This window comes from Elephantulus edwardii, unplaced genomic scaffold (genome assembly GCF_000299155.1).
Source record: "Elephantulus edwardii isolate Elephantulus edwardi_28Jun2011 unplaced genomic scaffold, EleEdw1.0 scaffold00166, whole genome shotgun sequence".
NCBI classification, from domain to species: Eukaryota; Metazoa; Chordata; class Mammalia; order Macroscelidea; family Macroscelididae; genus Elephantulus; species Elephantulus edwardii.
This window is the reverse complement of record NW_006399916.1, coordinates 5035583-5054821: the sequence shown is the minus strand read 5'-3', so window position 1 is coordinate 5054821 and position 19239 is coordinate 5035583. Positions and strand designations below refer to the sequence as shown.

The window sequence follows — 19239 nt, the reverse complement described above, 5'->3', positions numbered from 1 at the left end:
AGGCGACTTGACGGCACATAACAACAATTATATGAATGAAATAAAGCCCAAGGCTTTTCTTTTCTTTGAGAGCTATTTATGATTTAATGACCGATTAACTATGGAACTCAGAACCTTGGGTATTAAAATAAGGTGAAGTGTATCTTTGCTATTTGTGTGTGTGTGTGTGTGTGTGTGTATGTGCATAGCCACATACACACATATAAAGCAGTAACAAAACTGTTGTAAAACGGGACTGACATTGGTGTTGGGAGGAACCTAAGAAAAGAAGGGATAAATAATGCATACTGCATTGAAACAAATGAGGGAGAGAACTGTTTAAAAGGAATATATGATTAGGTACTATTTTCATGACAAGAGTCCAGAAAAATAAATGCATAGTAAATTGGACTTGGTGGGTGGGATTGTATAACAATGAAAGGATGGATTTTTTTTTCTCTTTTGAAAGAGAAAAGCGAACTGGGGGCAAGGGGTGGGCAGGGAGGGAAATGTGCAACAATTAATGAATGAGAAAAAAGTTAAAAGGGAAGAATATGCTATATAAAATAAATTAGAAAAAAAAAGTATTTCCAGAAATGATATTCTTAAAAGAAGTAGGTGGGGCCCAGGCTGCACACTGACCTGTGAGCACCTGTGGTCTGGCCGTAGTTCTGCCCGTAACCAAGAGGAAGGGCCCAGCTATCCCACTCATCAGCGCTCCGATTCCCAAGGCTTGGCCAGCGGCCCATAGCTACAGATCCATTCTGGGAGGGGAAAGCCAGCCCCAGGCTTGCAATACTGCTGTGGCTGCGCTGGAACGAGGCAAGTCCCCTGAGGAAGTCAGGCCGGCGAGGCCAGGGCTCATCCCTGGGACTGTCCTCTGACCTGGCCTCAGCCCCTGCATCCTTCTGATCCACTCTGACGACTGGAAGCCTCAATTTCCCTTCAGGGACACCATCCACAGCAGCTTGGGCTGGGAAGAGTGCTTCCATTTCACAAACCGTTTTTGCAGACTCACAGCTACTGATGAATGCATCTTCTTTGCCTTTTTCTAGCAGCTCAGAACTCCCGGAGGGATAACATTTCTCTGGCCGCCTGGCACCATAATGATCTGCAATGTTGTCTAATTTGTCAATGTTGCAGCCCCAGCTTGCAGTCAGTTTCTGTGGCTGCTCAGTTGGTGAAGACATAGGGAATGCTGGCAGGCTTCTGGAACGCGGCATGTGCGCAGTGATGCATTGTGGCAGGATTCTGTAGGCGCTGTCTCCTAAAAAACAGACAGAAGGAAACTCAAGCATGTGGAACCACCCTCAGTACCAACCCAGCAAGAGTCCAGTTAGCTGCTGGTACTCTGACGAAATCTACTCATGTGAAATTTCCTAATGATTAAAATTCCTAAGTGGCAAAACAATTATCTGCTAACCATTTTTATGAAAACTTTCCCACTTTCTTAACAAAATATAGTATCAACTGAATGATTCAAAATCACTAGGATTAATTGTTGCGGTGAAATTAACAAACTAAGGAAAATTTAACTTATTCTATGTTAGCGGTCTCTGGTCCCTTGGGCAAGTCTGCTGTCAAGGATCTCTTTAAAGTGGGGAAGAACAAGGATGTAATTTTTTCCTAGCTACCTCCACTCCGACCACCAGCCCACCATCCACTAACCCCTCAATTTATAGGCAAGCATTCAAGGTGAAAATATTAGGGAGACACTTCTTTTATCATATATGAGATAGAGGTTTTCAGACATGTGTGCAATGTATAACATCTGCATGTCTCAAATCTATCAGTCAAAACGCATCTTTCTGTATATTTTGCAAGTTGTATTTTTTTCATTTGGCCCTCTCTACCTCACTTCTTCTTCCTGTATGTAAATAATTTCTTAGCTTTATATATTAGTGGTCTCATGATTCAGGCCATGATCTTTCCAATTACTTGCGATGCATCTGAGAAGTGGACAATGAATAAAGATGACAGAAGATGAATTGTTGCTTTTGAGTTGTGGTACTGGAGAAGAGTACTGAATATTCTATGGCCTGCCAAAAGAACAGATAGGTTTTGGACAAAGTGCAGCCAGAATGTTCCTTGGAGGCAGAGGTGATAAAGCTTGGTCTCACATACTTTGGACAAGCTGCTAGGAGAGGCTGTTCTTGAAAAGGGACATCATGCTTGGAAAGGTGAAGGGACAGTGAAAAGTCTGGAAGATCCTCAACCAGAGAGACTGAAACAGTGACTGCTGCAATGGGTTCAAGTGTGTCAGAGATCATGAGGATGGCACAGGATAGCACAGGGTTCCAAGCTGCTGTTCACTATGAGTTGTACTTGACAGCACTTAACAATACTTCATATTTTGTGACTGACTTGAGTATAATTGCTTCTAGCTTTATCCATATTGTACAGTATTTTACAAATTCTTGATTGTTTTTTAAGTCATTGTATGAACATATCTCAGTTTCTTTAGCCATCTGTCTGTTCATTAGCACTTGTGTTGTTTCTAATTCTGATTCTGTAAATATTGCTGCAGCACAGGTGTGAATATGTTACTTTGAAGACTAGGTGCAACCACTGACCCAAGCCAGAGTCATTTCCCTTGCTGCAGATGCTTGTGAAAGGTCAGCAAGGAGGAAGAGAAACCGAAGAAGAATGAGGACTCTGATGTGTGGTTAAAAGTACTGAATGAAACACGGACTACTAAAAAAGAAACCAATCTGTGTTGGAAGAAGTACAGGCAAGGTGCTTCTTAGAGGCAGGGATGGTGAGACTTCATCTCACAGACTCTGGATGCGTTAGGAAGTCCTTGGAGAACAACATCGTAAACGGAAAAACAGGGTGAGTGGAGTAGAGGAAGACCTCCCTGACAGACTAACACAGCCCTGCAACAACGGGCTTGAGCACAGTGGAGTTTGTGAGCACGGTGCAGGCAAGGTTTGCTCTGTCGTGCACAGGGTCACTAGGAGTCAGAAATGACTTGGCCGCACCTAGCAGCAGCAGCAGCAGGAGCATTTAGGACTGATGCTGATAAAGCTCAGATTGCAGACGTTGAAACCAGATGCAATGAGATTCAAATGGAAGTTGTATGCCGATGAGTCAGAATGACCCCTAGCTGATCCTCCAGTGGGTTTTTAGAGGCAATAAATCACAAGGGAGGAGACTGCTCATCCTTCTCCTGTGGATAAACTGATGGATTTGAACCATGTGCCTTTGGGATTGCAGTACGGCCTCTTACTACTAGGCCACCAGAGCTTCTTGTTAGTTATACAGTGCTAGGCAAATCAATGATATGAGCATCAGCTTCTCCAAATAAGACAGGGAAATTCAGAATGTTTTTAGGGCTGCTTTACGCATTACATGAGATCAGATCTACAACACATCTTACCAGTGGCTGGCAAATAAAGACAGGTTCTCAGTAAGTAAAAGACAGTAATTTTTGATGTCCTACTTATTGTTTTTATTACACTAATGGCCGTAACCAGCTCTGCCTCCTCTACTTCTGTAGTTGCTCCCTGCTGCTATGGGGGAAAGTCCTGCTTTCTGGCTATAGCTCTTGGGTCTTGCTGCGCTTGCTGGGCTGTGTAGAAGGACACTGAATCTGACGTCCCAGGCAGCTGGGCTGTGCAGGCATGCTCTTGAGGTGGGAACTGTAGGCCAGCAGCATCAGAATCAGCACTACCTGTGTGCCAGGTGGGGTGTGCCCTTCTCAGCTTCAGCTCAGAACCACCATGGTCAGAACATGGGGCCGCAGGAGCTGAGGAGTGTGCTCTAGCAAGCCCTCCAGGTGACCCTGCAGTACACTGAGCTCTGAGGAGCACTGGTGTTGAACATGGGGGCACTGAGTGACCCATTAGGGCATGGGCTTTGGGCAGAGACTTCAGCAGCTCAGCTGTTTCTAGTGATTTCTGGACTTGGGCTGGGGGACTAGGGATGCCCGAAGAGTCTATTCAAAAGACCTGGGAAAAATACATCTGAAAATGGGAAAGAACCAGCAGGGACCTGAAAAGACAGGGTAGTGGTGTCCATAGTCCAATTGTGATTAATTCTATAAAATATAGTGAATGGGAATAACTATATGAAACAAAATGTGAATAAAGAACATGTGAAACAATGTATATGATCTTTTTAAGCAAACTAATATAAAATAAAAAAAGTTCAAAGTGACAGATAAGACTTAAAATACAGATAATTTCTATAAAATGCCAAATGAAATGGTAATGTGATGAGAGCATAATAAAAGGCTACAAAGTGTGCTAGAGAATGACCGAAACAGAATTAGAGAAGAAAACCATTATGTACAAATGCACACACATAGTCCTGTCAAGCCAGATTACAGTCTTATCTGCACTAATTAACAATCTGTGTTTTAAAGGACACAAAGCCAGATTGTGTCCATATTAAAGCAATGTCTTAGTATGTTGGTTTTGGTGTCATTACGTAGAGAGTGACCTATGAACAATGGGTCTGAGGCCTGCCCCATCCTGTGTCCTGCTCACAATCTGACAATTGAGATCATTCTAGTATGGACAAAGAGCCCAATATTCAATCCCTTTGCCATCAAGTTGATTCAACATGCAAGGACCTTCCAGGACAGAGTGGAACTGTCCTGCAAGGTTTCTAGGCTGGAATCTTTATGGGAACAGAATGCCACAGCTTTCTTCTGCCAAGTGGGTGCTGGGTTCAAACCAGTGACCTTTCAGCTAGCAGCCAAGTGCTTAACCACTGCATCACCAGGGCTCCTTGTGAACACAAACCAGGAAAGAAAATGAGGGGTCACTTGTCACAACTAAAGACCTATACTTATTTTATTTAATTTTTCTAGAGGTTTTCAAAATAACTTATAAAGGGAACTCTAGTGGACTACTGGTAAAAAGCTAAGCTACAATTCAAAAGCACACGTTCCAAATCCAATAGCTACTCCATGAAACACGGATGGGCAATCTCTTCCCACGTGCACATGGTTCAAATCCACTAGTTTCTTCACAAGAGAAGTACGGGCAATCTCTTCCCACGCAATTTATTGCTTCTGAAAACTCACTAGAGGGTCAGCCATGAATCCATTCCAACTTGAAAGCACACAACAACATAAAGGGTAAACCAGGAAATCATAAAAGATCCAATAGACCTAAAGAGTATACTTACTATAGAAAAAACCCCAAATTGATTCTGAACACACAGAAAAATAACAGTGACATTAAAAACTCTGGTAAAGACCCACATAAAAGCAGGAATTCTCACAGGTGGCTTTCTCTGTAGCTTCCAGCCACATGAAGACAGAAGTGGAGATGACAGCTGGCTAACTGCCCTCAGGTAGGGTTTTACAGGTTGAGAATACTGAAGGGTCAGGAGGACAAGAAAAATGAAAATAGTGTCAAGAAAATGGTGAGGTTATCAGATAAAGGAATCTAGGAGGAGAGAAAAAAGGAGAAAGAGCAAGAGCTTGGGATTGTTATAAAGACAGTATAAAGCCAGGAGGAGGAGCAGGACTACTAGTATATCAGCGAGGAGAAGCTTTGTGGGCGATGATAAAGTCCATAGTGCTGTTGTTAGGTATTGTTGAGTCAATGAAGAATCACAGTGGCCTTGTGAACAGCAGATCTGAATCGTCTTCATGGTCTTGTGGTCATGTTTAAGCCAATAGTTGTAGTTACATTATGCCATTGAATCCAATATAATATAGGTACAAGTGTACTTGTAGATTCTTACCACTAGGCCAATTGGCAGCATTATGATTGATGGAGAAGAGATTGAGATTGTTAACAACTTCATCTTGCTCGCATTCACAATCAACACTCTTGGCATCAGCAGTCAGGAAATCAAAAGATGAGTTGCACTGGGAAAGTAGGCTGTCAGGAACCACGCAGTGTGCTGAAGAGCAACCATGTCAGTCTAGAGACCAAGGTGCACACAATCTGGGACATAGTCTTCAAAATTACTTGCTATGCAAATAATCCTATCAGAGAGCTGGACAATGACTAAGGATGATAGAAGAATCGATGCCTTTGAGTTGTGGTGATGGACTGTCAAGAGAACAGACAGATCAATCCAAGAGAGGATGTACCCAAGTTGCTCTTTGGAGGCAGGGCTTTTGAAGCTCTGTCTCACATACTTTGGGCATGTGGCCAGGAGGGACCAGTCCTTAGAGAAGAATGTTATGCTTGGAAGGGTGGAGTGACAATGCAGGAGAGGAAGATCCTCGATGAGATGGATTGACACAGTGACTGGGGCAATGGTAGCAGGTGTGTTAGAGACAGTGAGGTTGGTTCAGGACAGGGCAGATTCAGAGCATATCGTTGATATAAGTTGCAGGTGACTCAGTGGCACGAAGCAACAAAAATACTTGTAGAGACTGAAGAAGGTCCCGGAGTCAAAGAACTTGAGGCTGATGCCACTGAATGGTCATTCAATGACAAGTGATTGGTTTTGAAAGAAAGGAGAGAGTGAGGAAAACAAAGCTGTACAAGGTAGCTCTTGTCAAACTGGGCTCCAGCTCAGATCACACTCAAACTCACTGCCATGGAGTTGGAACTGAGTTAATGCTGCCCCTCCAGCAGGTTTCAGGGCCTGTAAACTGCTGGGAGGAGACTACTCATTCTCCTCTCATGGAACAATTGGATTTAAACCATCTGATTTTGGGTTGGCAGAGCAGCATCTGACTCACTAAGCCACCAGAGCTCCCTTCAGCAATGATAGCAGAAGGTAATGAAAATGTTTTCCTTCAAGCATTTCCGCCATTCCAAAATGTAATATTCCATTTATTTAGTCTAAAATATTCAGTTGTATTAGCCTATGAAAGCATGCACCATTTGTTCACTCCAAGCGAATATGTCACTGTCACTCTGTGTACCTTCAGGAGGGGCAGCACTGAAGCCACTTGGACTGACCACTGTGAACCCAGCGCTGGGGCCGGCCTTCCCCCCACTGCTGGAGTGTCGCAGGTATACGAGCGACTGCACCTTCTCCTGGAAAATCTTGCCATCTAGAAGTAAAAGGGGAAAGTGAAATCATTTCACAGATATTTCCTTTTTCTTTTTGAGAAAACAAACTAAAGAAGAATAAACAAAATACAATTTTAAAGCAAATCATTAAGTCTACATTTTTTTAAAAAAAGCTGAACAAAGAAGGAAGATATGAGAGAATTTACAATATTACACACCTGATACATGAGTATACTCTCTAATCTCTTACTATAGTTTTTTTGGTTGACTATTACCAGTTGTGTAACTTCTATTGTTGCTGTAAGATGCCATTAAGTTGGAACCAACTCACAGCTGAACCTCCAGGGGGTTTTCCAAGGCTGTAAATTACATAGGAGAAGCCTGCCCATCTTTTTCCTGCAAGGCTCCTGGTGGATTCAAACCATGTGCCTTTGGATTGGCAGTGCAGCTTCTTAGCATCAGGCCACTGGACTTCCTGTGTAACTTCTACTTATCTTGAATTCTTTTTTAAAAAAATTTTTTTATTTTTTATTATTTTTTTTGTGTGTGAACCATCAAATTGGACCTTACTGGTACAGGAGGAGACTGCCCCTCCTTCTCCAGGAGAGCATCTGGGGGGTTTGAACTGCTCACCTCTGGGATTGCAGTGCAGCTTCTTGCCACTAGGCCACCAGAGCTCATTCCCTTGAATTCTTAAAGGTAGCTTACAGTTTAATATTTAACTGCTCAAAATAATCATAATGGTTTTCCCAAAAAGATTATTCATCTGCTATACAAATTAGATTTCAATTCTTCAATGCCTAAGTCAGGTATCATGTAACTTATTAGTGTTCTCCCTCCACAGGTGTCCGCTAGAACCTTCACTCCTCTGAAACGGGGTTAGTTCTTCCTTTGCATCTACTAGGTACTTACCAGGCACCCAGCTCTTACTGTAGTTCTCTGAGGATGCACGACCTCTTGAACTTGAGCTCTGCTGGCAGAGGCTCCATCTGGTTCATTTTATAACCCTAAGTCCTATCCTAAGCCCAGCAGTGAATGAGAACAGCGACTTGCACATAGAGGCCTTTCAAAGAATATCAAACCAATGCGGATAAGCAGGGTGAGAAAAGAAGGAAGGAGAGGGAAGGTCTAACACAAATGGTTTTACCTACCTATATGCAAAGAAAAGTAGAAGTTTGTGGGGTTGTGACAAACATAAGTATTAGTAGGAGGGTGAACTGCCAAAAGGAAATTGAAGATAATTGTCAATAATTCCAAATCAGGGGGAGATCCAAGGACTTCTGCTATAATTTTCACAAATGACCTACAAACCTCCCGGGGCATGGAGTGAAACTGCCCCTCCTTGTGTTCCTGGAAAAAAAAAAAATCAAGCTCTCTTTAGATTTGGAGAGAACTGTCAGTTAACATTTTTTCAAGTAAGGGGCTAGTCTTTTTAACGGTAGATTTAGGTTACTTTACTACTCTAGCCTGACTGTATTTACCATTAAATTGACTTTCTATTTCCCAGTTCAAACAGTCTTGCTAATAAAAAGTCATTCAAAGTGACAGTGATTTCATGTTAGGTCATTTATTGTTACAAAAGGAGCCTGAGTGGCACAACTCAATACAAAAACTAATATAAAAAAGTCAGTGGTTCAAGGCCACCAATTGCTCCTTGAGAGAAGGATGTGGTAATCTGTTCCATGAACATTTACATGTGGTCTTCCATTCTGTCCTACAAAGTCACAAAGAGTCAGAAGTGACTCACTGGCGGGAATCTCAGGTTTTTTTAATAACTTAGAGGCAAAAATACAGGGCTTACGAGAAGAGGGTTAGAGGTTAAACCTCCCAGGTTGGCATTCAAGCTCTTTCTTCAGCTGTGTGAGTCTGGGCACGCTACTTAACATTTCTATGCATTTGGTTCTTTATCGTGATACAGGAATGACAGAATGCTACTGCAAAGAGTTGTTTTAAGCATTAAATACAGGCTCTGAAAATAATGCCTCATATCTATATATGATGTTGTTGTGTCCCACTGTGTGCCTTTGGGATGGCAGCACAGCTCCTTACCACTAGCCACCAGAGCTCCCTCCATTACTTCAATTAGTACTATTATTTCTGCTGTTATTACTACAGCTGTTCCTATTACTGTGTGATCAAAATTTTCTGATAGATAAAACTAGTGACATGAAGATAACATTTTTCAATGTACAAAGGACATCTGAAAAGTTTATGAATTTTTTTTAAAAAAGTTTATTAGTTTACCGACCCACAATTACAGAAAAAGAAGAGTCAAAAGGGCCAAGGGACTTAGCTTGACTCATGCAAATATAGTAAGGACCCAAAAGCAGGCTTCTGAACTCTTTTCTATTGAATCATCTACTACTTAGAATAATGAGACCTGGAATTCCGGGTAACTACTTAAGATGAAGATAAACATAAATAAATCCTTTATAGCCTTTAATTCTGGTTAGCAGCTAGTTGGTATGTTAAGGCTAAAAGGTCAATTTCCTTATCTTCCTTCTCACTGTGTGCAAACATATGATATGCTTCTACGTCCCCTTCTGTTGACTGATGCATCAAAGTACTTAAAATCTAGAGGGCAATTTTGAAACTATCTGGTTGGACCACCTCAGATTTAAGGTGAGAGCATAGGGTCTACAGAAGACAGTATAAAATGTCTATGTCAAGACCTCACCAAATCAAAAGTATAGGTCTCTTCCTCCAATCTAGGGCTCATTCTGCTGTAATAATAATTTTCAGCTATGTACTCCTATGTCCACACTTGCAGAGCCTTGCTGGTGTGGCTGTAATAGAAAGGCTAGTGGTCCCACAAGCTGCTCCGTGAAGACAGAAAAGGCAGCCTGTTCTGTTAGGGTCTGCAGTCTGAGAGGCCTAGTTTGCCAGGAATCAGAAGTGATCCAATGGCAGGGACCTGGTTTTAGTTTTAAGTACATCCTAGCCCATGTCTCTTCAATTTTGTCCTTTCCATTGACACTCACTGCATAAATAGCCAGTGCTGGTATAAAGATACTAATTTTTTAAAAATTCCTTAGTGAGCAGATTTTTGTTAACATTATTTTTTCTTCCTTTTGTTGAACTTTTCAATTATGATTCATACTCAGCACCTCCAATGACCCACCACACATGCTGCCCATGATTCTTCAAGTCTTGTCTTCTCTCCTCTACTGAAACCTTGCAGGCCGTTAGGCTCTCTCAAGTTCTGAGTCAATGACTCTTCTATCTGCCAACATGTTCCTTGAACTCTGGACATCTTTTGCCTCGAGGGATCATCTCCTGGACAAGTGCATCCTTGGCTTTTACTCAACATTCTTTGGCTGTTGTTGTGTTGTTAGGTACTGCTGACAACAATTAACAGTGACCACTGAACAGCAGACAGGAGCCCTGTTGCAGCCTGTACCATCCTCATGATCTCTGATATGCTCAGGCCCACTGTTGTAGCCATTGGGTCAGTCCTTCTCCTTGGAGGCTTTCCTCTCTTTCTCTGACCCTCCACCTTTCCCAAAATGATGTCTCTCTCCAAGAACTGGGCCCTCCCGACAACATGCCTGAAGTAAGTGAGATGAAACGTCACTCTCCCTGCCTCTTAAGGAGCACCCTAGTGTACTTCTTCCAAGACAGATTTGTTTGTTCTTTTGGCAGTTCATGGGATATTCAATATCTTTTGCCAGCACCATAACTGAAAGATATCAATTCTTTGGTCTGTCTTATTAATCGTCCAGTTTTTGCGTGCTGAAATGGCTATTTCCTGATGTGCAAACCTCAGCCTTCTGATTCTCTGCTCATTTATCCTGTAGTAATCATCTACCCCATGGAATCACCCTTCCATCAATGCAGAGGGTTTCCAGTCTCTTGCTGTTCTCCTGGGCCGAGCACTTACCACCACTAAATGTTCCACTGGAACTCAAATGCATGAGTAAATCACAACATGTGCACGGTTACTTACTCTTCTAGTCACTCACCTTGAATCTCCCTCAGATCCTATTTTAAACAAAATCAAATCCTACTAATTCTGTCTTTACAATGTCTTCCATATGTGTTCACTATGTTCCCATTTTTATTACTTTAGTTCAGGCAGTAAAAAGTGTTGGAGTTTTTCCTTTTAGAATTCATTAAGTCCATGATTATTTACAGGGTGCTTATGCATGCTAGATCTTGGGGTAACAATGTGGTCATCAACAGCACATATCCTCCTTGCCATTAGGAAGCTTGTAGAAAAACATAAGCCGTAATCTAAATGGTGTTAAGGTTAGGAAATATATACATACACACACACACACACACACACACACACACAATGTATGTTATATGTTATCTTATATACATTTTTACACACACACACACACACACACACACACACACACACACACACACACACACACACACAGGCATTCACTTCCTAAACAACCTCCGGAAACCCTGTGAACTTGATAAATGTCGATAGTTGTAGAGGGGCGTCAGGCCTTTTGTTCATAGGGTTGCTATGAGTCATGCTCGACTCGAAGGCAATCAACAATAACTATATAAATGTACATACAAAGAGAGTAAAAATTTTAAAAGGGAAAGGGCTAATTTAGACCGAAAGGGTAAAGGTGGCTTTTTCCGGAATTTTACGTACAGGTGTGAAGGCTAACTAATGACTGGTCAGGAAGAAAAAGCAAGATAAGGAACATTTTAGGCCTAAAGAATGGCTAGTTGATGAAAGAAGTGAATGAAGTCGGAAGGGCTGAAGTGGAGAAGTATCCAGTCATAAAGGTCCCTGAAGTCACCTCACAGAGCTTGTTACAGACTCTGGGCTGGAAATTACGTACTGAAAGAAGCCACAAGTGATGCAGGAGCAAAGGAACAAGGAAGACAACAGTGATCCTATGGGCATCTGCAGCCTCAAACCTGATAAATGTCTACTAGCACTGAGACAGAAGAAAACAAATGATATGAAGAATATTTTAACATATGCCAATTTAACAGATGAAAAGACCTCTAAATATAAGACAGGAATGATTTAACTAGAAGTCAAGCGGTAGTACAGACAAGACAGAGCAACTGACAAGAGCACCACTTTTTAACACCAGCACCTGGATCTCTGAAACAACCCATTTTCAAGATGCTGATTTTAGTAGCTAACTCCACCCCAGCTGGTTCCCAAGGACTAAGTTTTATAAGTAAGTCACCAGGGCTTTCTACTGAGGCACTTCAGGGGACTTGAGCTTCCAACCTTTTCATTTGCAGGTGATCATTTAACTGTATGTGTCACCAAGGGACTCACTCCCTTGGTGTCCACAACACTGAGTCATTTAACAGGGAAAACAAGACAAGTAGTAATGTTAAAAGTACCTGCAAAACTTGACAAGTGAGGAGAAAGTGATGGACCACACGGGCTTTCAGCAACTGCTTAATGTTGAACATCTGCTGTGGGTGCTCTGCTCGGATGAGGGTCTCCAGGGCTGCCAGGAGGGTCCCCCAAACACCTTGCTGAGAGATAAACACACATCCATTAGCACAAGGCTACTAAATAACCCGAGGCATGCTTTTCAGAAGGTGTTCACTATATCACATATCAAACATATGCATATGTGCATATAGTCAGCATCAAAAATGAAATGTCTGAAAACAAAGATCTTGAAATGTATTCCTATACTATTATTTTTTGCTGTCAACAGGTCATTTCTTAATATCTATAATGAATGCAATACTTCACTGCATATGCTAATAAATGCACCTCCTTTGCCATTAAATGATATGTGAATTTTCAAAAGGTAAATTACATTGAGGGACTGAGTCAGAAAAGTGCATGTATTATCAATATAATTTTTTTTAATAATGTATGGTTAAAGAGCATGACTAAAAATGCATAAACCTCAATGCCAATTTGAGTATGTAGCATTTAATCAAATAACTTCATAACAAATAATGTTAATTTTTTTTTAAAAGTTGATAGTGTGAAAATTCTGCATTTTGGGAATTAAGTTATCTTAAGTCCAAATAATTATATTTTCTGCACAATAAGCAATTCTTCATTTTCAGTAGTTCCCTTCCCCTCAGGGTTGCCTTAGTAGGTTTCTCCTAAATTGGATCAATTTTAAATTATCCATAATCATAAAGAAAAAAATAGGAATTACTTCTTTCTTGATTGCTGTTAAGTCAGAACCGACTCACAGCTGACCTCCCAGCAAGTTTCTGGGAGCTGAGAGGAGTACAGGAGGAGACTGCCCATCTTTCTCTGTCTGAGGAGCTAGTGGATTTGAACTGCTGGCTTTGGGTTGGCAGTGCAACTCTCTATGAACTATGCCACCAGAACCCTCTAGAAATACCACAAAATCCAGAAAAATACCAACAGCTTAGTTTGCAATACAATTTTCTATAGAAAGAATATAAAAATCACTTTGCTGGCTTACATGCTTTCATGATTGTAGTTATTAGTAAGATGATTGTAAGGGGCGAAACCTAACACACGAATGAAATACAATGAAAATGAGAGACTGTATGAAACACAATGCACCAGCATGAAACATAATGTATACAAATGATTGCATACAAACCAATAAAATTACACGATTAAAAAAAAGCACTACATCTCTCCTTTAAAGCATATTTGGTAAAAATTTATTTGTTATTAATGAAAGATTAGAAAAGTGTCTCTCAACTTCACAACTCATTTTTGGATTCTTGTGAAATGCAGGAATCATCGTTTTTTATTGTTTTGGTTTTAAATTGTAAACCTATATACACTCTTTACTTGCTTGTTACATGAATTATGTTTGATGTTGTTGTTGTTATGTGCCATAGAATCACTTGTGACTCATAGCGACCCTATGTACAAGAGCATTAAACGCCATTCTATACTGTGCCAACCTAGCCATCTCAAACGCATTCATTCCCATCACTCCAGTCACAGAATCGATCCATCTCTTCGAAGGTCTTCCTCTCCTTCGCTGCCCCTCCACCCTGCCAAACATGATGTCCCTTTCCAAGGACCAGTCCCTCCTTGCAACATGCCCAAAGTATGTCAGACGAAGCTTCAGAATCCTTGACTCCAAGGAGCATTCCGGCTTCACCTTCTCCAGGACAAAACTGTTTGTTCTCCTAGCAGTCCATGGTATACTGAACACTCTTCTTCAGCACCACAGCTCAAAGGCATCAATTCTCTTTCTATCATCCCTACTCACTAACTAACTCTCTAACGCATAGCACGTAATTGCGAAGACTATAGCTGGATCAGGTGTACCTTAGTCTCCAGCCTGACATCACTGCTCTTCAGTACTCTTGGGAGGTCCCTCACAGCTGACATTCCCAATGCAATTCGTCTCCTGATTTCCTGGCTGCTGTTACCAAGAGTGCTGACTGTGGAGCCAAGTAAACTAAAACTGTTAACTATCTCAATCTCTTCACCATCCATCCTGATGCTGCCAATTGGCCCTGTGGTGGGAATCTTTGTCTTCTTAGTTTTGAGCTTAAATTGACCTTCTGCAGCAAGCGCTTCAGGTCCTCCTCAGTTTCAGCAAGCAGGGTTGTGTCATCTGCATAATGCAGGTTGTTGATGACTCTTCCACCAATCTTGATACCACATTCCTCCTCATACAGCCCAGCGTCTCAGATGATCTGTTCCGCATACAGATTGAAAAGGCATGGAGATAGAATACATCCCTAATGGACCCCCTTCTTGATTTTGAACCATGTAGTGTCTCCTTGCTCTGTTCTGACGACTGCCTCTTGGTCCAAGTATAGGTTTCGCATTAGCACAATCAAATGTTCTGGGATTCCCATTCTTCTCAGAGTTAGCCACAGCTTGTTGTGATCTACACAGTCAAAAGCCTTTGCATAGTCAAACGAAGCACAGACAGACATTCTTCTGGTATTTTTTGCTTTCTGCCAAGATCCATCTAACATTAGCTATAATATTCCTAGTACCACAACCTCTTCTAAATCCAGCCTGCACATCTGGCAGTTCTCTGCTGACATATTGTTCCAAACGTTTTTGGGTAATTTTCAGCAGAATCTTGCTTGCACATGATATCAATGATATTGTTCAATAATTTCCACACTCTGTTGGGTCACCTTTCTTTGGAATGGGAACAAATATCGATCTTTTCCAGTCAGTGGGCCAGCTGGCTGTTCTCCAGATTTATTGGCACAACTTAATGGGCACATCCAGCCAGGGCAATGTCTATTTGTTGAAATATGTCAATTGGTATGCCATCAACTCCTGAAGCCTTGTTTTTTGTCAATTTCTTCAGAGCAATCTGAACTTCCTCCTTCATCACCATAGGCTACTGCTCATGTATGTCATGAAATTCCTCTGTGTCAGCCAGTTCCTTCTGATATAGTGACTCTGTGTACTCCTTCCATCTTCTTTTAATGCTTCCTGGATCATTTAACATTCTACCCAAAGTATCCTTAAGTATTGCCACCTGTGGCTTGAATTTGTTTTTCAACTCCTTCAGCTTAAGAAACATTGAGTGAGCCTGGCCCTTTTCATTTTCTGACTCCAGCTCTCTGCACATTTCATTATAGTATCTTGCTTTGTCGTCCCAGGCTGCCTTTTGAAATTTTCTGTTCAGCTCTTTGATTTACTGGTTTCTTCCTTTAGCTTCGGCTTCTCGGCACTCTGCAATACTCAGAGTCTCATCTGACATCCATCTTGGTCTTTTCTTCTTCTTCAGCCTTTGTAATGATCTTCTGCATTCTTCATGGACGATTTTCTTGATATCTTCCCAGAGCTCATTTGGTCTGCGCTCACTGGTGCTCAAGATCTCCAACCTGGTCCTGAGATGGTTTGATGTTACTGTTGTTATAAACCAATTCTAGACAGTCTGGGTGTTTTAAAAATCACCAGTATCTATTTGTGATATATGATTGTATATATGTTTAGGGAGGAAAGTTAGAACGGAACGAAGGCAGCTGTGCAAGTGTGTTACTATGAAGACTAGTCACATCATGATGAAGAGACCAGGACCCAGCCCTTCCCTCACTTGGCCTTGTGGGCAGCCATCACTCCAGAAGGGAGGATCTAATTATGATCCTTACCTTAGCCTACTGGTGAGCTCTGGTGACTTAGCAGTAAAAAGATGAGGTCAGCTACCAACCCAAATATACACAGTTCTAATCCAGTGGCCTGTTCCTTAGGAGAAAGAGACAGACAATCTCCTTCTGTATGATTTACAGCCTCTGAAAATATGCTGTGCTCCCATCTCTGAGTCAGTTCTGACTCCGTGGTACATCATGGCCTTGCCCTGCATGCTCTGACCCCAGTTTGATTCCCCACTCAGAAATGTGTCTGCTTCCCCTACTGCCCTGAGTCCAGCCTCTTGGCATGGCTCTTTCCCAGAGATTATGGCTAACGGAGGCCCAGCTGAGTCCAATGACCTCCATGCCCTCCAGCTTGCCAAGGCTCCGGCAAGGGGCTTCTGTCCACCATCTCCTGATTCTGAGTTCTAGCTCAGCACTGTCCAAGGCCACTCAATGGTCCAGAACGTGGTCTCCAGAGTTCCAGTGACAGTTATAGTTACATTGTGTTCTTTAGAAATGAGGCCAGACGAGCATTTCAATGCACATACCTCTGCTTTATTCCATATCTTCCAGTCAAGCAGCAGCTCTTCCAAGAGTTTTACATCTTGGATTATAGCATCAGACTCCACAGCCAACTTAAACTCTCTGTTCTCATTGACATGAATAATATCTTCGCCACAGCACCCTTCAAGAAGTGTCTATGGAAAATTGACATTAATATAAGATGCACTGAGGACCAATGAAATGATTAAGAGAAAACTTAACTTCTAAATCTTGGCACTTTCAACAATGAACCCTAAGGAAAACCAGCAATTAATTTCACATTTCATAAATAACTTTTATTTTGCAAAATATGTTAAATAATCAGAAATTCCCAAATTTTCAAATATTTGCAATGACTTGGTTTCAAACATGGGGTCAAACAAACCATGCCCTACATTGTTAACACAGAATGAATCCATTCTAGGCTTTAAAATCGCTTAAAGTAGTAAGGATTCATCCCTGAATGCATGGCCCTTATGGAAGAGTTGAGGGCTCTTAGCAAGAGTAAAACAATTATTTTCCCTTGAGAGAGAAATAATTTCTCAGTGTTCTTAGAAAGGTATTTAAGCAGGTCAATGACTTTAGCACTGTATAATAGAATCGGCCTGGAGAAGTCAGATGGAACTGGAGGTGCTGAAGTAACAGGGCCTGGGGCCTCAATTTTGTGATTTCACCGAATAAGGGGCTGGCCTAGGAGATGTCTAAGATGTCTAAGCCACCCGTGTCTGCATTTCTAGGAGTTTATATTTTTCTATTTCTCTCCTAAGATGCTTTGAGGAAAAATGGTCATTATTAAACGATGATGAGGAGGACTGGAGAGTGCCATACTTTGGCACACTCTGGCAGCTCCTTCACTGTCTTTGGGAAGAGCTGACACAGATGTCTTCACTGTGGTTGTGACAGCACACCTCATACTATGAGAGCATGTTTCATGAACTCATACCTTCAACATGTGGAAGCCAACGATGCACCTTGGCTTGGTCAGCACCTGATGGATCATGGACAGGCCATTACAGTTGTCCAGTTCACGGACTCTCTGCTGATTGTATTTGGTTAAGGAGAGGATAACTCTTAGTGCTAAGGCTTGAGTTTCTTCACAGCTACTGAGCTCAACAACCTGAAAAAAAAGTGGGTATGTTTTTCTTTTAATTTGTTGACAGTAAAAATTTAGCATGTCTGATGTGCTGTAAATATATCTACATATATTGTAAAGCAAATAGCCAGAAAAGTTAGGACAATTTTTTAACTACAATCAACTGCTTCAAGGTCCCTGGACCTAAAAACTCAGGATCAAAGTTTTGGAGTATATCATGCCAAGTTCAATAGGTATGCAATAATAAACAAAGTCAGAGGTCTACAGCCTACTCCGGTGAGTAGCAACTGGGGTCTTAAAACCTTGCAAGCAGCCATCTATGGTGAAAATACTGGTCTCACCCCATCTAAAGCAAAGAGGTATGAAGAAAAGCAAGACACAGGAAACAGCCCAACAGACTAGTGGATCATTTAAATACCTCTCTCCACTCCTCTGAGATCAGAAGAATTAGATAGTTACCAGCTACTATTGCTGAAAGCTCTGAATGGGGTGACAAGAGAAAGTCAAGTACACAGTGGGAGGAAAATGTATAAGAAAACTGAAATTAATTAAGAAGAATTAATTAATTAAGCTCACTGGTATGACAGAGACAGGCCTTAGGAGTCCACCAGGTATGGATTTGAACTCATCCCCAAGGCTCAAATTTTAGCCAAACAATCTATAGCTGTGAAGGTGAATGGGAGCACATTAAGAATGTATGCACTTCTTAGAACAATGAATTCTAAAGGAAAGGGAAGAATGGAAAGTATAAACAAGGTAGTAGTGTGGTTAAAGTGCGTCTTCTATTGTGGGGACTTCAATCAAGGTCCTAAAATAAAATGTGTATTAATTATTAAATAGAAAACAAATTTGCCAAGTAAATTTCCCTCAATTCACAATAAAAAGTGTGTTTTGTGTGTGTGTTTTTTTAAAAAAATTAGCATGCCTGAGTATCACCACATTTGGTATTGCCTATTTATTTTAATAAATAAAATTTAGAGAAAGACATAGATTCTAAGCTCTGTAATGTTATAACTCTCTGTTGTTGAGTCAAACTTGACTCTTAGCAACCACAAAGGACACAGAAAAACTTCTCCAGTCTCCAAGGCTGTAAACCCTGGAGCAGACTGTTGTATCTTTATCCTTCCGATAACAGCTTTGTCCTTAACTAGTAAAAGGACATTAACAAGCTTAGAGGTCAGCAGTGTTTATAAATCTGAAAAGGCAGGGCTATGGACCCCGAGGACACAGAGCTGGTCAGTACTGAAGTGGGCAAGCAGTCACTGGAGCTGACGGTCAGTACTTCTGTCTTGTGGGCCTATCCGAAGCCAGGAAAGGTCTTGCCCTTGGCCCTGACCTGAACAACTAAATGGAAAAGATAATGAAGCCTTTTCTTCTCCTATGATGCTTAGGGCACAAGTCAGGTTTTGTATATTTCTCCTCTTTAAAAAACTTCCAAACTCAAATAATTTTTTACTTGTTTGGCTTTGATCTTTTCCTGTACATTGTTGCTGTTGTTATGTGTTGTCAAGTCGTTTGTGACTCATAGTGACCCTATGTACAACAGCCCTAAACCCTGCTCTACCCTGTGTCAATCTCATTGCCTCTAACACACCCATCCCGATTACCCCAGTCACCAATCCACCTCATAGAAGGTCTTCCCCTCCTGCGCTGTCCCTCTACTCTACCCAGCATGATGTCCCTCTC

At 41.5% G+C, this 19239-nt stretch overlaps 1 protein-coding gene across 1 annotated transcript in view; it reads right to left on the bottom strand.

Annotated features, from left to right (window-relative positions):
• The window catches only part of LYST (lysosomal trafficking regulator), a 161036-nt gene that overhangs the window by 104820 nt on the left and 36977 nt on the right, over positions 1–19239 (bottom strand). The window contains exons 16-21 of the mRNA XM_006895378.1: positions 17404–17577; positions 16466–16615; positions 12246–12383; positions 8063–8261; positions 6821–6952; positions 622–1246 (exon numbers count right to left, since the gene is read on the bottom strand). Coding sequence (XP_006895440.1) covers positions 622–1246; positions 6821–6952; positions 8063–8261; positions 12246–12383; positions 16466–16615; positions 17404–17577 — 1418 coding nt within the window. The remainder of the gene's footprint in view (positions 1–621; positions 1247–6820; positions 6953–8062; positions 8262–12245; positions 12384–16465; positions 16616–17403; positions 17578–19239) is intronic.